Source organism: Ambystoma mexicanum, chromosome 2q (genome assembly GCF_040938575.1).
Source record: "Ambystoma mexicanum isolate Mex_15411 chromosome 2q, UKY_AmexF1_1, whole genome shotgun sequence".
In the NCBI taxonomy this organism is placed as follows: Eukaryota; Metazoa; Chordata; class Amphibia; order Caudata; family Ambystomatidae; genus Ambystoma; species Ambystoma mexicanum.
The window spans coordinates 465,897,068-465,918,014 of record NC_090924.1 but is presented as its reverse complement, the minus strand read 5'-3'; the positions used below and the strand labels follow the sequence as shown (position 1 = coordinate 465,918,014).

Sequence of the window (20,947 nt, the reverse complement as noted above, 5' to 3'; positions counted from 1 at the left end):
GAAGAGCAGATAAACACAGATCCAATCTACGTACAAGTAATCCCAAGTCCATGGTGGGCAGACATTTTGAAGATCAGCGTTGTCAGATATCTCAGATTCGATTTTCAAATTGTGGAAGTGGTTACGCCCAGAGAACATGGCGACAGAGGGAGGCCAGTGAGCAGCACAGTGAGACATTGGAAGAGGAAGCATAATGGTTGGTAGCTCGCGGGTGGCCAACACGGACCCGCTGTACACGAGCGTGGAGACTTAGACAGAGAGAAGCTCCCTGCACAAGAGGCCCGATCAATGGAGACACTGTTATGTTATTTGTACTTGTTACACGCACTTTCACCAAAGGTATCTTGGAGTGAGGAATACACCGATAATACAAAAGCAACCAAATAGGAGTTAAAATAAGCAGGTTTTAAGAAGGCAGTGAAAAAGAAGATAATTAGATGTACGCCTAAGGTAGACTGGAATAGAGTTCCACAGTTTACTAGCAGCAGTTGAAAAGGCACAGCCTCCAACGATGCTTAGCCGGGTTTTGGGCACCACTATCAAACAGTTATTCTCTGAGCATAAAGGCCTAGATGGAACATACGGGTCAAGCTTCTCCTGGGGAAAGCTAGCACCAACCCCATTATACGAACGATGCACTAAGCAAAGTAATTTAAAAACAAACCTTTTCTCCACAGGAAGCCAATCAAGAGCTCTAAGAACTCGGCTAATGTAGGACCCATGAGGGGTAGCTGTATCAACTCTAGCTGCTAGATTCTGCAACAGCTGGAGCCGATGGATAAGGTCCTTAGGCTGTGCAAGACAGAGCGCATTAAAACAGTCGAGCTGACTCGTGACCAAGAAGACACGACTATAGGATGAAGGTGAGCTGGGAGAAATGGGAGAATTTTTCATAACACCTTCAAACTAAAGTGACCAGCTTTGCAGACAGCACTGACCTGAGGCGCCATAGACAAAGAAGAAAGGTAGACTCCTAGATTATTCACAACTGTCACAGGGACAGGAACAGTGCCAAATGAAGAAGGCCAGAAAAAAAGACCATAGAGCAGTATCAGAAGAAGATGTGGCGCATACTAAAAGGGCCCCAGTCGTATCCCCATTTAACTTGATCCAATTGATGCCCATCCACTCCCTAACGGCGCCCAGGCAATCCCTCAGGCAGGACGACACCCCAATGTGGGCATGCTCTAAATGAACTAGAATCTGCGTGTCTTCCACATAGGAGTAGCATCTGAACCCATGGGAGCGGATAAGGCTCACTGATGGTTGGATGTAAATGATAAATAGCAGAGGGGACAAGGCCGAGCCCTGAGGCACGCCACATGACAGAGGAAAGGAGGAAGAGAAGAAAGGGAGGTAAAGAAAGGGTTTGGCTCCTATTTGACAGGAAAGATGTAAACCAGTCCAGCACGAGTTCTGAGAGGCCTTGCAGGGGCAGGCGAGCAAGTAGGTTGGCATGTTCCATGGTGTCAAATGCTGCTGACAAGTCGAGCAGAATTAAGGCCCCAATGCCACCACAATCAGCTAGCCTGGCAAGGTCATCCATCCCTGGTACTAGAACACTCTCTGTGCCCATGCCTGGCCGGAATCCTGACTGAAAGGGGTCAAGCCTAGCTGAAGACTTGATAGAGGAAGAGAGAAGAAGAGAGACTAGAGACTCAAGAAGCTTCATAGAGAAAGGAGGCAGAGCGATTGGGCGGAAGTTAGACAGGTCAGATTCGTCTAGGGAGGGTTTCTTTAGAAGCAGGATCACCATAGACTGTTTCAGCATAGCAGGGATGACCGCTGATTAACAAGATACGTTAACAGCTTGAGTGATAAGTGACACCAAATCAGGTAGAATATTTTTCAAAGTGCTAAAAGGAATCGCAACAGCGGGAGATGCAGATTTCAGCTACACAGCAGCTCATACAACAGCATCTTATGAAAAAAAACTAGGAATGTAGAAGAGTCAGTAATGGACCTGGTGTCTGCTTGCTGCACTGTTGCAAAAGTAGCACTCTTATCCAGCAGAATGTTTTGGCGGATATTTTCAATTTTAGTAAGAAAGAAGTTAGCCATGACATAACAAAGTAGCCGGGAGGATGGAACCGTAGGAAGAAACCACAATGAAGAAGAGAAAGATTTAACCACAGAGAAAAGCTCTTTAGAGCTGTTAAGAGCAGAAGTGACTTTAAGAGTGACAAAATTCTGTTTAGCCAGTTTAATGGCTACATCATAAGTTTTAGATAAGGCAGCAAATCGCACCATCAAAGCAGATTGACAGGTTTTGCGCCAGTTGCATTCAGCCAGCCCTAGTTCAAGTTTCATAGCTCTCAGATCCTGGGAAAACCAGGGTTGAGGGAGACGCTTGCGAAGAGGCGTAGGTTTAATGGGCCAAGTTAGCAACAGGACATTGCAGAAAGTTCCAAAATCCACCAATGATTCGGCCCGCACTTAGATTTGATGATAGCAGACATGTCTGTTAAATTTACAGATCTCCAGTTCGTCCTGAGTGCAAACGAGGGATGGCAGGAAATCTCAGTCGGTGCATCAGGAAAGTAAAACGAAACTAGAAAATGATCAGACCATAGTACTTTAGCAACACTGTAAACCATAAGTCCCGGCATAGAGGAAAATATCACGTCCAGTATACCACCATGGTGGTGAGTAGGTTCAATAACGCTCTGGGCTAGGCCCAGGTCAGATAGAGTATCAAACAATTGCTGAAGTCTGGCCAGCTGTGGACAATTGAATTTAATATTAAAATCACCAAGAATTACCAGGTTGCAAAAGCCAACCTGAAGAAGTGCAGCTTATTCTAAAAAAAGGCTGTACAAAGTTAGTAAACGTACCAGGTGGCCAATATACAAGAAAATGCACTGAATATGCAGCTGAGACGGTAAAACGTACTAGAATTGCCTCCATGTCCAACTGTTGAACAAGGGAAATTTGTTCAATTTTCAAAGAGGATTTAAACAGAATATCAATCCCCCCACCAGGATGTACTGAAATTCTGTCCTGATGAATAATCGTATAGCCCTCCGGGAGAAATTGTGAGAAAAGAGGGGCAGAAGTGGTATTCAACCAAGTTTCGGTCACACAAATGAAGTCAGGTTTTTCATCATTTAGTAGGTCATATATATGATCAGCATGTGCAGCCATAGAGCACTCGTTAACTAAAATTACACAGAGACCCGTACATTTGTGTGGCACAGGCATACAACTCACCGGTCCACTACCATCAAAGCAATGGGGGACGGGCGTGGTTGCAGGTGCTGGAAAGCAGCAGTTGAGAGCGTGAATAACATAAGGTTCGCCCCTTTGGCCCGTCCGTGACCCGGATGGGCCCAGATGGTCTTAACTTTGGCGCAACTTCAGCACGACGGCCCTCTCCTGCTGCGCCCGACCGCTGCGCTGCCATAGCCTAGGTTCTCTATACTTGCACATGTCTATTAACGTAGACAATCCATTTGTGCTGTGAATAAGCAGTGAGGAGGGACTAGCTACCAGCCGTGTAAGAACACAAACAGAAGGCGACTAGACAGAGTACGAGCCTCAGAGTCTGTGTGAGGCCAGGCACCCTCTGTTGCCGATGCAGCCATATAAGGAAATTAGATAAAAAACCGGAAAAGTTCAAATAAAATAAAAGCAGTGAATAGCGTGTGTGGAAAGGTTTGTGGCACCCAGTAAACTGCTGTGGTCCGGGTCACCCGTAGCCTAAAAGAAACAAATATTATGAACAACGAAAACACTGAGTCGAATCCCAGGCACAGACAAGGCTGAGAGGGCAGCGTGGAGAAACTCAGGAACACAAGACGTCTCTAGGAGACGATGGTACCAGAGAGATGGGGGGAAAACCAAAGATGCGTGAGCAAGCTAGTGGTACCAGAGAGTGAATCTTTGAGCACAAGAGACGGGAGCAAGCCAAACGCTGGTGAACGGCAGTCCAGAGAGACCCGCTGTGGAAGAGCTTGGCGGGGAGGGGTGGGAGGGGATGAGGGGGAGGGAAGAGGAGGCCGTGTTCAAGTCCCGGGTGGCTCTGTTGAGCGGCCCCGGTGAAGAACGCCCCGGGTTGTCCAACGGAGCGGCCCGGGTGAAGAAGTGGCCCGCTCCCTACATTTCCACAACGCATTGCTGAGGGGCAGGGCGGCACAGTCTCCATAGGTGGACTGGATGCATTCTTCCAAACACATGCATACATAAAACACACGCTTCACTTAAATAAAGCCTTTTATTATAACACTGGTGTATGTGTCTTTCTTTCCTGGGTATTCCCTCAGAGGGCCAGCATGTAGCCCAACTAGCTTTTAAAGCACAACACAAAAACACATATTAGTAAACTGCTGGCATGGTTCTGCATTAATTTTATGGGTCAGCAACTGGAAAATCGCTTGCATTAAATCAAGCAAGATGTCAGGTATTAAAGGGGACGACGATGTGTGGCCACTTATTACAAGAAACAAATATCACCTATCTTACATAAAAACAGGATACTGCAAGTCACCTCAGAGTTCAGTGACCTTATAAAGGGACTCAGCCTTTCGCCTCCTTTCTCTTTTTACTCCTGGAACGCCTCACTGACTTGCGATGTCCCTATCACGTACGGTAAGGGGTACCTTATCCCATATATAATGTGCAGTTGGGAGTACATTGTTATGCATACTTTACCATCTTGAAAGGTGATCTTGATGATAGCGTGGCCTGCTCGAAAAGGAAGATGCGATATATAGTGCACAGCTCTTCCGTTCCCTTAGCCCTGCTGATTACATTTCCAGCCTCCCAGTCTTTCCTCACTCCATCTTGTTTGTATGAAGCCTCGGGTAGTCGCGCAGCAGAGGGAGCAAGCAACAGGCTTCAGATTCATGGAGATGTAAGTTATCTGGAAGTGTAGTATTTTGCTGGAAGCTGTCAGCCATTTTAAAGATAGCATCATGAAATGTTCATCCTTCAATGCAATGTAATGAATATGTTGTGATTTTTATTTTTATTGATCCTGAGAAAATCCGGTGTGATGAAAATTTCCTGCCGAAATTAAACTGCACTGGATTCTCTTAAGGCGTTTTATTAAAGTAATTATGTTGTGCTGAGCCCAGGATAAAACTGCTGACTTGCCAGGGTATTTTTCTGCACTTAGTATCCAGGAAGCCAGCTTGTTAGAATCTTACCTGCTGTTGTCTTTTTTTGTAATAATGAAAACCCTACAGTGTTACAATTGGGTTGTAGAAGTGTGTCTGAAGAAAGCCTGCGGTGGCAGGGACCTTACTCAGGAAAGGTCACAAGTACTAGTGATGAGGAATAAAGGGTGTGCAATAACAAAGGATGTTATGGTGACAGGTGCAGATGTACTTTCCATATTACATTCTGTTAAATTATAGAACACGTAATGTCATTTGATTTGTGTGGTTGGAAGTGGCATGCCCGTATCTGCACGCTTTGTGAGTGTACGGAATCATTGTTTTAAGAGGAAGGGCCCAGAATTTGGCTGTTCTGAAGATGTGTCACTGGGATGGGGGTGATAAGACCGTGTTTATGGTGTGAGGGCGAAGAAGACACATTTGCAACGTTTGCAGCTGGAAGTGTGTACAATTCGATGCGATGCATGGCAATTCATAATGTGTGTGTCCAGGGGTGCGGCAAATCCCGAAATTCTGATTGGTATTGTGATAGACCTCAAGATGTTATGTTATCAGTCTTTTATATCGGGCCACCACCACCTCTGTGGCATTACGGTGCCCATTGGAGGAATAAGGGAGAAAGAAAACGAGGGAATAAGAGAGTAGGGAGTATGAAAACATTAAATAACTGAAAAGATAAAAGGGGGTTGAGGCGGTAGGGTCTATGATTGTGGTAGCATGTGTAATCACTGATGGTGGATCAAATGACTGTTGATCTGCAAAGAGGGACTAAAACATGTCTGTGATGCTGGACAATTCTCCTTGAAAACAGTGACAAGCGCATTAATAGTGTGGAAATAAAGTTAGTCGGCATATAGTTGTGTGGTGGACCCGAGATGTGCTCAAGGGTACTGTTCAAGTGTGGAGGCTTGTTCCCACCAGATAGCATATTTTAAAATGTTTCACGCGGTAAACCAGGCAGATAATCTAGAGGTGTCAAGCCAGCTGACATCAGCACCTGAAGCAAACATTGCTTGTGTGATGGTGAATGTGGTTACCACAGAGGGAAGGGGGGAAAGGATCCTCTCGATCCTCTCAGCACCACACCTGTTTGGCCACTTAATGAAGTGTGAGATTGAGTGATCCATGATGGTGAGGTGAGTAAAATGCAGCGCCATAGTTGGAAGTAGGTTATCAAGTCCCAGTACTCTGTTCATGACTATAGCGTTAACATTTACCCTGCACTCCCTATACAGGCTGGGTTCATCGGAATATGGGAGAATCTAATCCATTGACCCACGCAGAAGGTTGCAGTCAGAGAGTCCACGGCTATTTTAGGTGATGTTGTGTATGGCCCTTTTAATTTTACTCGCCATACTTCAAAGAAGGCATTCTTTCAGTGCCAAACTACAAGGATGATGGTGGTAGGCATAACATGCCTTCTAGGCGTGAGAGCACACAGCAATAAGAGGCATAATGGCACTCTTGGTTTATGATCAAACCTTTGAAATGTTTGAGTGTGTAATCAGTATATTAATAGACTATAGGATATTTGATTGGTGGTGTGGCATTTCTTGCGGTGTACAGTAGAAATGGGATAATGCTGTGTAATTGGGCAAATTTAGCTTTGCATGGCATGTGATCATGTGGCCATGGATACCATGTTCTTGTGTTAAGTAGAAGTCAAAAGCCACAAAACCCTCCAAATGGTAGTTGTCAAAAAAGAGACAACACAGAGTGTGGTATGTTAAATGCAAGCTAACCCCAGTTTATTGCACTAGACCGGGAAAAAGTCAAGATAAAAGCCAAGCTCTCACTCCAGAATTCTCCAATGTTTGAACAGTCAACAGGAGTTTATATAGTACAGAAAGTTTGTTTGTGATGTCACAGTTGTGAAAACCTATTGCTGCTGCTTGTTTGCTCCCTTTACTAAGCTAGATATGGAACCTATATGTGTGCACCTATGGATTGGACAATCATTATCTAAGACCCAACCCATGGCCCTTCCCCTTAGAAAGTGCTACCTCATCATATCTGGAAATTAATTGGAAGGCCCTAAATTACTTCTGCGTTAAAAACAGACATGTGCTAATGGGGTACAATGTGGTCACACTATCCATGAACTGGCTGTACGCTGACATGTTTATCTAGGTACTAGAGACGGAGAGACAAACATATTGCTTTATTTTAATTTAATCAAATAGCCCATATTTTACCTCCCATGCCATGAGTGCCAAGGCTTAAGGCCTTGGTATCGCCATCCTGCTCTTGACAGATTTATGAATTATTATTATTTTGCGAGTCATACTGCTAAGTTTTCACTGCGGTATTTCATTGTTTTTCTTTAGATGCTTCTTGCATCTTCCCTTCACATATAGCCGGGTGCAAAATATATTAATCTGTCATCTTCTGATTTCCCAGGATGTTATAAACTTTAAACAGTTTTCTGTATCCTTGTAACTTGATTTATCTGACAACTGACCGAACAAAATAATATCTTACTTCGCCATGTGCACTTCCTGCAACGGCTCGGCCTTGACATACCTTTGGCTTAGTCACTGTTAAGCCGGCTACAGTATTTTCCCTTATTTCCTTAAAGCTGCCGGATTGAATTCTCTGCTGCTACAAAAATGGACTTTTGTCATGTTTATGTTTCTTCTGCAACACACATTTGCTCTGCATTTATTTTGCTGTCTACCGAGTACCTGGCACATGCCTGACACATGATTTGTCTACCTATGGGTGTGCTGCAACATGCCCCTACCTATTATAGCCATGCTGCCCCTACATGTGTGGTGAGACCCTCTCTTGGTATGCGCTTTCCTGCCACCTAGTCTACTATATGTAAAAGGACACACTAATTGTGCCAGCTAATACCTCCTCTGTCCCTACTGGTATAGCGAAGCTAACTATTCTTTGTGTCAGCTGCATTTCCAGGATAATTTAAAGTGCAGTTTCAAATGTGTTCTTTCTGATTTTATAATTCTGTGTTTTCTGGGGAAGGCAGGGGGGACCTGCTTTCTAGCCAACAATTCGTCCACTACATTCCCCCCTCTGGTCGAGTCAATGACCACACCTTCATTTTTTCTCATATTATACCCATCCTTGGGCAGCCACACTCTGGTGACCCCCTCACATTACCTCCTTGTGCTACGTATTCTGCTGTACTGCATGTACTGCATGTCCTAAGCCAGCACTCGCTGCTTTCGTCACATTTCATCCAGTGCTCATTGTAGGTATGGGCATTCTTTGGGCATATAAACAATGCTCCAGGTTGTCTGACTGGCGCCCCAAATGGGTACATGGGACAGTAAACTTCCTCATCAGTTTGAGTGTACTGATGTATGGTGTCAGGCACATTAACCATTACTGTCATTTGTAGTGCCTTCTTGCCAGTCTTTTTACATTGGCGTATTGCTATTCTCAAGGTGCAAAACGGCATTAGGACCAGTACCAAAACCGACATTTTAATGCATCTGTCAGCCATGTGGGCATCCAGGAGAATAGATAACGAAGCCAGCTATCATCCTCAATGTCATTTACTTCCTCCTCCATTTTATCATGCAGCTCCTTCAGGGACTATATGGCCTCTGGCAAGGTCCCATTCTCCTCTTCATGTGCGGGTACATATGCCACCCGATTTGGGTGGAAGCTGCACATAAGCTCTTGTACCGCAAGCCCAGTAATGTTTCATTAGTACAGCTGTGCCAACTTTCATACCTGGGAAATCCATAATGCGTTTGCACCGTTCATTGTCAACAAGCCTTACTGAACCATTAGTTCCAAAGCATAATGTTGGTGCTTGTAGTTTGGTTAAGGGTAGTGATCCTGCTTCATCTTCTTCCCACGTTAAACATTTTGCAGTTTCTTTCCATTCCTCAGGGCACACTCTGTCCGTGTTTATTATCACTTCTATTGGTGTAGTCCATACTGCCTCTGCTTTGCATCCCATTATTCCATCAACCCATCCAGGGGGATATACTTTCCCTTTTATTTGTAATTGCTGTCTGTCGGCACAATGAGGTATCAAATTAAATTGGGCATCTCTACACCTTAAAATTTGTTGATCCACTACTTCAACATCTCCTCTTTTTGGACCTGATAGTATGTACATGAGTACATTACTTTTTATTCTTATACCCTCCATTATGTGTGCTTTTTTACATAGCTGTCTACGTATGGGAATTCTGATCCTGTGACATACTTTATCATGGCCAATTGTCCCTGAAATTGTCCTCTTGTTTGGCATACTGCAAGATGTACCAAGCAATGTGCTCTGTACTCAGGTACTTCTTCAATTATAAATGCTTGAGAGGCTGTCATGGCATGGGGGATAAGTGAGCAAACAAAACAGCTTTCCCTTGATCTCTCTCTCTCTCTCCACCTTCTCCATTGATCTATACCCTGAGTTTCGTTCCTTATTTATCTAATTATAAAAATACCTTCTCATGAAATCCTCATCTGTAATGCTTCTCCTAGCCTGACTGGCTCCACAACTGGGTGTAATAGCATTTCCTGCTCTAACTCGAAATCTACTTGTTTTCTAACTTCTCCACTAACATTATGCCCTAGGGACACATTCACCTCATCATAATCAATTTAAATGCAATGTGAGATGAAATAAGCAATAAAACAACAAAAGAGAAAGAAAAATAGAAGTACTGCAATAGCCGTGATGTCAATTGTTTGTAGGGGTGTACTGTAGCGTATTGATCGGGGTGTCATGAAGAAATCAGGTACATAAGGATATGAAAACATTTGTACATTTTGCTTATTAGCCAATAGTCAATTACTATTTTTTCAAGTGAGTGAGGCGAGCTGTATATACTGGTTTAAAAATATTTTGCATTCAATGACAATAATACAATATTTGATTGATGATTTTCAAACCACTTTTACTATTATGAGGTTCATTGAAAAATATAAAAATAGTGCTGATAAAAACATAAAAATGAAAATGTGGAAAATAGAAATTGCCTCAATAAAAAATGTGAAGATAAAAGTGGGAAAAACAGTCCATTGTAGATTATGCTCTTGTGTATATGGTATAAAAATAGTCCCAATAAAAATGTAGAGATAGGAAAGTAGAGAGAATTGTCCGTTATAGATGATTGTGCTTGTGAAAAATAGTATATAAAATAGTCCCAATACAATGTTGAGGTAGGAAGGTAGAGAAAATACAGTGTAGACATGTTTGACCATAGCAGTATTGTATACCTGTATTGTTGTCCATCAAAGGGGCCTCCATTCTTGGAACCTTTGGTGGCTTGCAGCCATCTGGATCACAAACACAAGCCTGGGCCGGTGAAGGTGTCGGACTTGCCTCTTTAAATGTTGATAAAGGGAGTTAGTAACTGCTCCAAGATCCTTGATCTTGTCAGTGCTTAGACCTCCAAGCCAATTTTGTAACAGAAGGCAGATCTAGTAAGTCACCTAATGCAGAGATTCTTACAGTAACAACCATACTTTACACAGCTGTTGATAATGATACTGTTGTTCATGACCTGTTGCTCCAGGATGTCATCTGGAAGGGTCTCATATCGGACATGTATCTCTACAATGATTATCTGGTAGCCCACTTGTATTTTCTCTGTCAGTAGTGGGGCCACATATTGGTGCCAAAAGGTTTCATTCCACTTCATCATTCCTACTGTTTATTCAGAATGTCTGAGAAATGCCTCAGGGTTTTCCCCCGCCACAAACATCTCAGTTGTCGTGTTGCCAGTTTCTCTCAGACATTCTTTCGACAGCCTCCAAAGCTGCACCTACATATGAGATGGAGATTCCTTAAATTCATCATGTCCTTTTCTGATACATCCAGAGAAGAAATGTCCTTTGCACCTCGGTGGATGAATCTTGGTTGCTGCAGAGAGATACTGGGTTGACTGCATCTGGACTCCTGTGGGCCACAAACCATCTTGAGCCCGTGGATCCAGGTCAGTCAGGGTTGAAAGAGAAATGTAGATGGGACTTTATCCTTCGTCAAAGGCTTTACATTGAGCCGAAGTGTCAATCTTCTGAGATTTGGCTCTGGGCTTGTGAGCCGAATCTCTCTTTTTGATGGAAGGCTCACAGCCACCGGCAGTACGGCATTCTTATTTGATCCCAAGGCGATTTGACGAAGTTGTCACTAGATTCTGCTTAGCAGAATCTGTGATTGCGTGTTTCCCTGCCAGACCAGGACAGTACAGGGATTGTAACATTGAAGGCACAGAGAAGTAGCTGTGAGGGTGGAGGGGGCCATTGAAATGTGTTCTCTCCTCCCCAAGGGCTTTCGGTGAGATTAATTTCCCTGATGTCATCTTCCCTTTGCTCGGCATCATGTGACCACATGGCTTTCATTGGTGGTCTAGCCAAGACTGTGCTTGCGGGAGACTGCGTCTGAGATCCTGGAGGCTGCTCACTGTAACCCTGGCCGTCCCCTATTGCAAGGTTCCTGTTCCCATCAACACCCAGCCCCTTCTCATCATCCTGGCATCCACTTGGGCATAACGGCTCTCTTCCTAAGTCTCCTCTTTCCCCTCAGGTGTAGGAAACTCCTGATTTGGCCTCCCTTATTCATGCCAAATGTCCGTTCCTGTGCAATATTTATTTTCCTCTGCATGCTCTTCTCCTTGAGTCGTCCGTATGTTTCTCTTCATCTTCTGCTCCTCCTTTCACTAACCCCACTACTTTCCTTTCCTCCTTTGCACCTCTCTTCTCCTTCTACGCTCTATATCTTGTCTATCTTGTCATCGCCTGGCCTGCCCTCGAACACCTCCTCCTCTTCTCCTTCCTTTCCCACATCTTTCTCTTGTGTTCACTCCACCATCTCATCCTTTAATCCCATCTTCACCACATCCTCCTCCAGTCTTCTCTTTACCACTTCCTCACCTAGTCTTCTTCATTGCCTTTTCCTTCACACATGCTCAACACTTCTTCTCTTCACCTGCACCTACTCCACGGTCATCTTCCTTCACTGCTCTGGGACTGCTACCTTCAACATCTGCTCCCCTGATCTTCTCTTCGCCTCCGCCTCCTTCTCCTTCTCCTTTCTGCACCCCACCTCCTTAGCTCTTTGCCTCACTTTCCTACTCCCACAACCCACTCACTTGCTCCTTAATCTCTAAACTTCTCTCTGCATCCAGGCTCCAGCCTCTCCTTTCTCAGCCACCTCCAAACTCACACAGCCTCTTGCTCCAAACTCCTAAATCTAGTCCATCTCTGAGCTTCCTTTTATATACCTTTGGGGCTATGTTCCCTGTGTTGGCATGCACCTGTGTTTGATTCAGTATGGCAGTGCAAGATTTGCTGTATCAAGTGATTTTACTTGATTGACACAGACTTTCTGCACCCCATGGACCAAGCCTACATAAGGCCTGTCTTTTCAATCTGAACAATTCGTGCAGTGTGAATGCTGAGCCGGCATGACTTTTAAGCAGTTACTTTGCAAGTTGCTCTTTCTGTTACTATGCTGATAAGCATCGCTCCCGCCCTTTCTGTAATTCAGATTTTAGTCTCTGAATGCAAAGTATTTCTCGCCAGAGGACCTATATTAAATCTCTTTATAACCACATTGAATAAACTCTGTGCATTCTTCCTGAAAGCGTCAGATGTTTATGGGGTACAAATGTGACACGCCCTTACTCCTTGAATTGGGTGTTGTCGGGGAGACCGGGGGATCTTCCCCACACCACCCTTGTGCTTGCAATAGGGTTTGGGTGGCGGCACCCGGCCCTCTTGCTCACCACCCCACAGACCCCAATGGTCAGAAAGGGTGCATTATCACAGCGTAGAACAATTTTCTAATTATTATTACACTTATTAATAGCAAGCACCCCACAGCAGCTACTCAATATATTTGTGATAGCCCTTAAGTGTGTTAATGTAACAATTGAAAGTAAGGGAAATGAGTGTTGGATTTTTGGAAATTAATTTACGCACCTATATGTATGTACGTATGAAAACGTGACAATTGTGATGTTTTACACATTTCTTTTTCTTTCTTCTCAGTTCCTGGGCCCCCTGTAAAGCTGGTATTTCCAGAAGTGAGACTGACCTCTGTGCGGATCGTGTGGCAACCACCAGAGGAGCCCAATGGAATTATTCTTGGTAAGGGAAAACTTGTTTGGTTTTTTGAGTCCATCACTGAGGATTCTTGCCAAGGTCACATGGTCAGGGAGCCAGTCCCCATCCACTAAGAACTGGCATCGGATCCTACACCATAAGCTGGGTTTAGGCAACGCCTTGCAGCCCTGTTATGTGGCGTGAGAGGCGCATTCTCCGCAATCGTCCCTGTTTTATGGGCTCGAACAAATGCTCCGTGACTTCTTTTAGCACTCAGAGGGGGGCCCTAAAAGAGACATAACCTAGTTATCAGTAATTGTTTTTATGGCAGCATTAGATCCGAAACATTTCACAGGAATAGTAAAATGTTACCCTTTTAAGACAATATTCCCTTATTTCCCTCTGCAAGAGGGACCAGAGGATGCTGTGAACAGGCTGCCACAGTCTGCTTCCGGTAGGAGGCTTCAGATATATTTACTTAATCTGTACGTCTGACTGCTGTGCTGCCAATCTGTATTCAGGTAGTGCTCCGAACCATACAGGCAGATATGCACAACTCCATCAATGCTTCCTAGAAGTCATGTAGTGCCTCCTTTAAACCAATCCGAATTCTTGAAATGCAATCATTAATGAAGCATTAGAGCCTGCACCACAGGGTGTGATAGGTGAGCACTGGTTACAGGTCCCAAACCAAAGGGCAGGGTTTCTAATGAGTACGAAGATTACCTTGCAAAAAATAAAGGCCAATGGTAAGGGCTCTAACACCATTGGAGCGTTTACAGGGGGATAAAAGGGACACCTCACTTGGTGCTTTTTGTGGCAAAGGTCCTTCTCGCCTTGCCTTGTGCGTGCACTGCACAAAGGAAAGCATGGAATCCAAGTCGTTATAAGCGTTTAGAGTCTGATTCCAAACTTTCTGATTGTGTAGAAAGCTGGAAACAGTGAGATAAGCGAAACCTGTTGTTTAGTGCCTGCATTTCACCCTTTCTAATTGTCTAAAGAGAACAACTGGGCTTTAAGTGGGAAAGGGTTTAGTCCCGCAGTGTCAAAAAATGGTATCAGGGCCTTGCTGGAGCTACCCGGATTTTCCTACCTAATATTCAATTAAAAAATTGACCAGTGCTAATACTGCGTTTTGCTAGTAGATAGCAACGAATTCAAATGGTTTATACATTTGCAGTCAGATTTTTATTTTTTAAATTGTATTGTTACAAGCGCGGACCTAACTCGAGAGCACTGGAGCGCGGTACAGGGTGTGGTTAGCCATCAAATGGGATGGCATCTTTTAACAGTAGTGCAGTACTGTGAGTTACGGACTGTGTGTCAGTCTGTGCATCCAATGAAATTAGCCGTTGGCCATGTGTTGTTGGAAAAATCAGGTTTTGAGAGATTTGTGGAATTTGGGAATTGTGTCGGCATTCTGAGCCAAAACCAGGATCAAGTTCCAAAGAGTGGGTGCGTGACAAGAGAAGGATTGTTTACGGGTCCTCCCTTTGGGGGTGTTTTGTGGTTCGAGCCGATTGGTCCATTTGCTATGCGAGGAGCATATGCCACCATATATGTGGCGCTTAGCCACCAGGTACTCCTGTGTGCTACTTGTGACTGCTATGTAGATGATGCATACAGTCTTTAACAGTATCCTGACCTGGAGAGGAATCCAATGTAATTTGTATGGGACCGGGGTGATTCGGTCATATATTTGCGCATCTGCATTAAGATGTGCTGCAGCCTGATGGACTACTTTTAGGGGGGCTAAGTGAGCAGCTGGGATCCCTGTCACGACGGCATTTCACCTATTAAAACCACAAGGGCAGGCACTATGGTCTGGAAGTCTTGCGGTTGGGATGAAGGGTTCTATTTTTGAGACAGTTGGATGTATGGAGCTCGGCTGTTTCTTTCTGAAAGGACAGGCATCTCTCAATGGTGAAGTCTAACGATTTTGCTGAATCCGAGAGTTTCGGATCAAATCCTTATAGGCTCATATCATTGAGCCACTGTTGGACAATGTGCTGTTTATCGGTGGGAGCAATGAGGATGAATTCAGTCTGCGATGAGTTAGGTTCGAGGTAGGCCGTTGATATCTAGGACTGGGTAATGGCTAGTTTATCACGAAGTGAGATGTCGTGTAGGCTCTTTGTGCTCATGTACAACTGAGTATTGTCTGCGTATTGATGGATTGCTATATTGGGATCTTTGGGGAGTGTCCCCAGAGGCTCCATGTGAAGGTTAAAACGGATTGATGAGAGGATGGAGCCTTGGGGGACTCTGAAGTAGACTGGGAGTCGGTTAGAATGCAACATGTTCACCTGTATGGCCTGGTGTCTTCCTGAGAGGTAGGAGGTAGACCAATTCAGGACAGTGCCAGAGCATCCCATCCTGATGGCGAGGAGGATGCAGTGGTCAATGGTGTTGATTGCAGCAGAGATGTCAAGGACGATGAGGAGGCATGAGTCACCTTTGTCCATAATATGAGGGGCATTAAGAACACCTGGCTGGTGGCTGTCTTGATGCTACACTTAAGGAAGAACCCCAACTGGTAGTGGCAGAGGAGGTTGTTGGTCTATTTTGGAGAGTAGTTTTGTAGTGATTACTTTTTCCAGGATATTATCAATAAATCAGAGGTTTTTAATAGGTCTGTAGTTGGCCAGGTCATCTGGGTCTAGGGTCGTTTTTTTACAAAGAGATCATATGTGACCGGTCTACGGGGTGTCCGGGTATGACCTTTCTGTGAGCGAGGCATAAATGATGCAGAGGAGTGCATTGAATGCCGGGCCCAGCAATTGTTTAATGACGGCAGTCAGGATGATATTGTCAGGAGTAGGACGTCGGTTTGAGGGAAACTCATTTATTTAGGAGTTCTGGGGATAGAGGAGGGAGAATATGGTGGGGAGGGGAAGTGTGTGCTGGAGCGCATGATGTGTAAGGTTGATTTGATAATCTGTTGGATTTTGTCTATTTTTTCAATAAAAACGTTTTTAATTCCGTCAAATTTTTTCCTGAGTTGCTGGCACCTAGAGGTCTCCTATGGGGCTGCTTTACTACTTCCACAAAGGCTTTGCTCTTGTTAGAAGCTGTCGCAGTGGTAGTGGAGTGGTAAGCAGCTTTGGCGTCAGTAATCAGAAACCTGTGGTTGGCACAAAGAGATTTGAGGTTGGTGAAATCTCCAGGGTTACGTTTTATGTGCCACTTTTTCTGTAGAGCGCTGAGTACATGTTTGTTGAAGGTGAGATCAGGCGTGTGCTAGGGGGCAGATGGTTTGGTCTTAGCACACCTGTTTTTTAGGGGGCATGGATGTCAACCAGTTTCATATCAGAGCTATTGAATCATTTTAGGATGACGGAGGCATTCCCTGGGGTGGGGGAAGTCTGCAAAGTTTGCTTGTAGCTCATTGACCGGAAAGGTTTTGAATGACCGGTGCTGAGTGAAGGGGCATTTACCCGTACCTTTGTGGAGCGTGGTCGAGTGGGATAGCAATGTGTTCAGTCGTGTTGAGTGGACAGGGTCTGCACAGGTGAAGAGCAGGGATGGTGTCGAGTGTCTTACCTTTGTTGTGCATGGAGAAGAACACCATTTGCTTAAGGTCTATGGACCCGGTCAGTGTGAAAAGCGTGCTTCAAGTGTGGTTGTCAGCGTGAGACTCTGGCATTAAAATCTCGGAGAAAGACATTATTACTGTATGCTAATTTGGCAGAGGGTAGTAAATTGGAGATGTCTGCAATGAAAGACTCACTCCTGTGAGGTGGTCGGTAGATAAGATGGAAGATTATGGATTCCTTGTAAGATAAAGGGAACCAGCTGGCGAGTGATTGAAACGAGCTTCCTCTCGTAGCGGGGATGATGGAGCTTGGTAATTGCCCCTGTGGATGATTGGCATTCCGCCTCCTGCCCAACGACATGTCGTATGCAGTAGTATGGGGGTAGGAAGGTGGGGTAAACCATGTTTCAGAGATGAAGAGGGCATCAGAGGCATTGTATGAGATGAGATCAGCGATCTTTGCAGCGTGAGCGTTTGCTGAGCGACCATTGGTCAGCTTGAGGGGGAGTGTGTGTGTTGTCTGTGGATTTTGAATGTGGCTAAGGGTGATATTGATGTAGTTCACTAGAGTAGCTTGTTGGGGCTGACCAGAGCGCTTGGCCATTCAAACTCTAGCAAGGGTGGGATACCCTGTGCAGGGATGAGACACATGGTGGTGTCTTCTGGTGAGTAGTGGAAGTAGCACTACTTTGTAGGTGAAATGCAAAATAGCTGGTCTGACGCTAGGCCTTATCAGGCCTGATTATGCACAAACAGGTGAGGTAATTGTCTTTGTCCGTCCTTTGCTGAGGACACCAGTGATGAGGACGCCTAAGGAGGACTAGTGAAATAGGTGCTGGGTGGAGCAACTGAGAGACAGGAACTGATCATGTGACCAGCAGCCTCCTCAATGCTGTCTGCTTGGAAGGCGTGAAACCTGGTGGTGGGTGGAGCTACTGAGTGGCAGGAGCAGCAGCCTCCTCAATGCTGTCTGCTTGGAGGGCGTGAAACCTGGTGGTGGGTAGAGCTACGGGGTGTCAGGACCAGCAGCCTCCTCAATGCTGTCTGTCTGGAAGGTGCGAAACCTGGTGGTGAACGGAGCAACTGCAGGACAGGACCGGGTCACATGACCAGCAGCCTCCTCAATGTGGTCTTATTCTTTCTTTTGCACCACTGCTACTAATACTACTAATACACGTAAGGGAACGCATGCAGAATGCACTGTTTGATTGTTCCACTTTATATTGAAGTCTTGTCATTAGAAAGATTTAATCAAATAAATTAATACACAAGAATAATGGATTTACTTCAAACGTACGAGGTATTGGAACCTGCATTGACCTATTTTAATTTGATTTCCTTTTAATATGTAAATATATTATTTTAGTTCACACGTGTGAGTTGAGGGGCCCGCTCTGGTTCCGAGCTCTTTCAGCCTTACCGTTCAGGTGATGCCCTTCTCCAAACGCTTTCTTGCCTCTCGCACTCATCAGGGTGGCCATTTAATTCATGTCCTTCTAATTAAATCCAATATTTTTGCTACAAGGAATTCTGGTAGTTGTAATCAATCATAGGCAAGTCGGGAACCACCTCTCCATTGCATAGTGCAACACCCACATTGGGGGTGAGGGGAGTTGTGTGGGGAGCGCTCCCAAAGCATATTTTCTTCACTAAGGATTGGATGGGGGCAGAGAGGAGTGCCTCTCGGCTCCTTTCCCCTTTGTGAAGAAAATATATATATTTTTTTACTGCAGATGAATTATATTTAACATGCCTTTCAAAATAGAGGTGACTCTTTCTGGCCAGATGCATTCCTTAGCTACTTACTTTTTCCACACCAGACACTGCTTAAGCCCTACCCAAATATTACCCATAACTCGATAGGACCCTCCCACCCCCCTTGATTTCTGATCCCACTTTAAGCACCGGAAAAAGTAAATATGCTCTAAATTGTTATTGATCTCCTTCCTAACATCCTGACAGCAGCAGCAGCCCTACAGCTGACATTGCACTGTTTTAGGTCATTTTACCATCAAGGGCTACTATCCTTCTAGACTTTGAGAGGGGGGGTCATCATTGAATGCTATAATGCCCTTCTCCAAAGCTGGGGGCATGCCATTGTAAAATAATAGTTACTCCTCTCCCAGTATACTGGGCGAGATTACATCATGGATTGAATTCTTGTCGTATGAATACAGGGAATAACTTTTTTGCGTACCCTTCAGGCATCAGAACTTCCCCAGGTAATAGAGGGTATTCCTAGAAGTACAGTATTACATGGTTGATGCCACTGCAAAGTGGCAGAGTCTATGTAGTCTGCCTAGGATTCCTTGTATCCTAACCCAATATGCACCCCTGTATCCCAGATTACTATTGCAGCAGAGTCAATTTCTTGAATGCCCCTTACGTCTCCTACGTCCCCCCGACCCACTTTTCCTCCACATTTTTGGGGTGTCGTGCTCATACCTTATGCAGCATCCTCTCGATAGTAACTAAAAACAGTGGATCCAGCCTGCTTTCTGTCACAGGGGGAAATCTTTAATTATGTGTGCAAGTTAAGGTCCCAGGCGTTCCGTTTGACGCGGTACGTTGTTCACTCTAGGGTAGACCAAGAACTTGAAGGGTAAAATAAAACGTGTTTCGCATCTAAATCAGTAGTTGCAGTTACTTAAAAAATCATTGAATCCTTCAACCACAACACAGCAGAAGGGAGAGCATGACTTGCCCGCTCAAGCCTTATGCGGCTTTTATGTCAGGGCATGCCTGCTCCCTTCTCTCGGCCAAGGGACGGCAAGAAAATACCAAAGTCATTGACACTTGAGCCACTTCCTTATATGCTAAGCCACAGCCATTCCTAGCCTTCCCCAGCGGGGGAAGAGGGGAGGGATGGAAGTCCATCACTGAACCCCTAGTTCAGGCTCTTCTTCAATCTAGAGATTCGTTGTGGTAACAGCAGCCCAGATGCTGGCTTCCATGCAGTGAAGCGACTGGCTTTGTGGAATTGATGGACAGGGTCCCTACTTACACATTCCCATGCAGCACCACACTGACATGTCTACGTTTTGTGGCGGCCGGGAGATATTTCCAATATTAGGAACTGCCTGTTAACCGTAGCACGTATTTTGATATCTATGGAAAAGAAACACACAGGATTTTACCCTAAATGCTACTATGGTGGGATTTTCCCCCCTGGGTTGTTACTTTTAGTGATGTGCACACCTCAACAATCCATGGCAGTCAATGTAGGCGAGACCTGGGGCGCGCAGAGCAGCGTTCAAATACAAGTGATTTGACATAAGCCACCTTTTAATAAACGTACGGAACAGAAAAGTGAAAGAGAGTTGGGTGATTTCCATAAAGGTGTGTGCTGAGCCCAACTGGTTCATTATAAACTGCATCTATGTATTATTTAATTTAATATTTATTACGCGCCACATGCCCATCGCAGTGCTTATTCCAAAATAGAGCTAGCATGGCCTTGACAAGCGATGATGGTCAACCGGAAACAGATGCAAGGTCAGGCTTTAGTAGTCTTAGTATAGCATCACAAGTACTTCTGTGTGCTAGCATGCCATTTGCTGGTAGGCATCGCACATTCCCTGAACATAAATATATATTATAGGAAAAATCCTCCAGAACCCTCCTTAGCTTCAATTGAAGACACCTGCATTCCTCCTTCTCACACTGCTAATTACTCTCTCTCTTCTTCTCCCCTTCTCTGCAGTCCTCTGCAGCCTTTACTCTCCTTGCCCCACACATCATTTCCCCAATATATTCATCCTCTCCCTGTATTTTACAGATAAAGTTTCAAGTTGGAGAGGTTAGAAGTGCCGCTGCCAATGAAATGGGCCTGCTGGATGGGCCTGGGTGTCATTGCCCCCCGTCCTATTCTGTGAATCTGTGTAGGAGGCCAGCCTAAATGTGTCTGCCTGCTGGGACCGGATGTGTCTGCCTGCTGGGACCGGATGTAATTGTTAATGTCCAAGTCATGTGTCATATTCTATTCCTCCCACCTATTCTGAAACATTCACCGTGTGCAAAAAACATGTTGGAGGAGACATGTTTGGCAAGCTTAACACCGAGAAGAAACGGCTGCATCCCATCTAGGTTTGGCTATCATGTATTCCTCCAAAGGGGGAAATATGTTGACTAAACTCGGGGGGGGCTGGGGGTGAATGGCCTTTCACTAATGTGTGATAATGGTGAAGCCAAGCGAATACGGTGGCTTCAGCATTCCTGTTTTGTGTTTTTGTTGCTGGGGTCAAGGCTATTGGACCCCCTTATAGCCTTT

At 44.9% G+C, this 20,947-nt stretch overlaps 1 protein-coding gene across 1 annotated transcript in view; it reads left to right on the top strand.

Moving 5' to 3' along the window:
- The window catches only part of SDK1 (sidekick cell adhesion molecule 1), a 2,988,580-nt gene that overhangs the window by 2,571,547 nt on the left and 396,086 nt on the right, over positions 1-20,947 (top strand). The window contains exon 28 of the mRNA XM_069647588.1: positions 13,089-13,187. Within this exon, the coding sequence (XP_069503689.1) occupies positions 13,089-13,187 (99 nt within the window). The remainder of the gene's footprint in view (positions 1-13,088; positions 13,188-20,947) is intronic.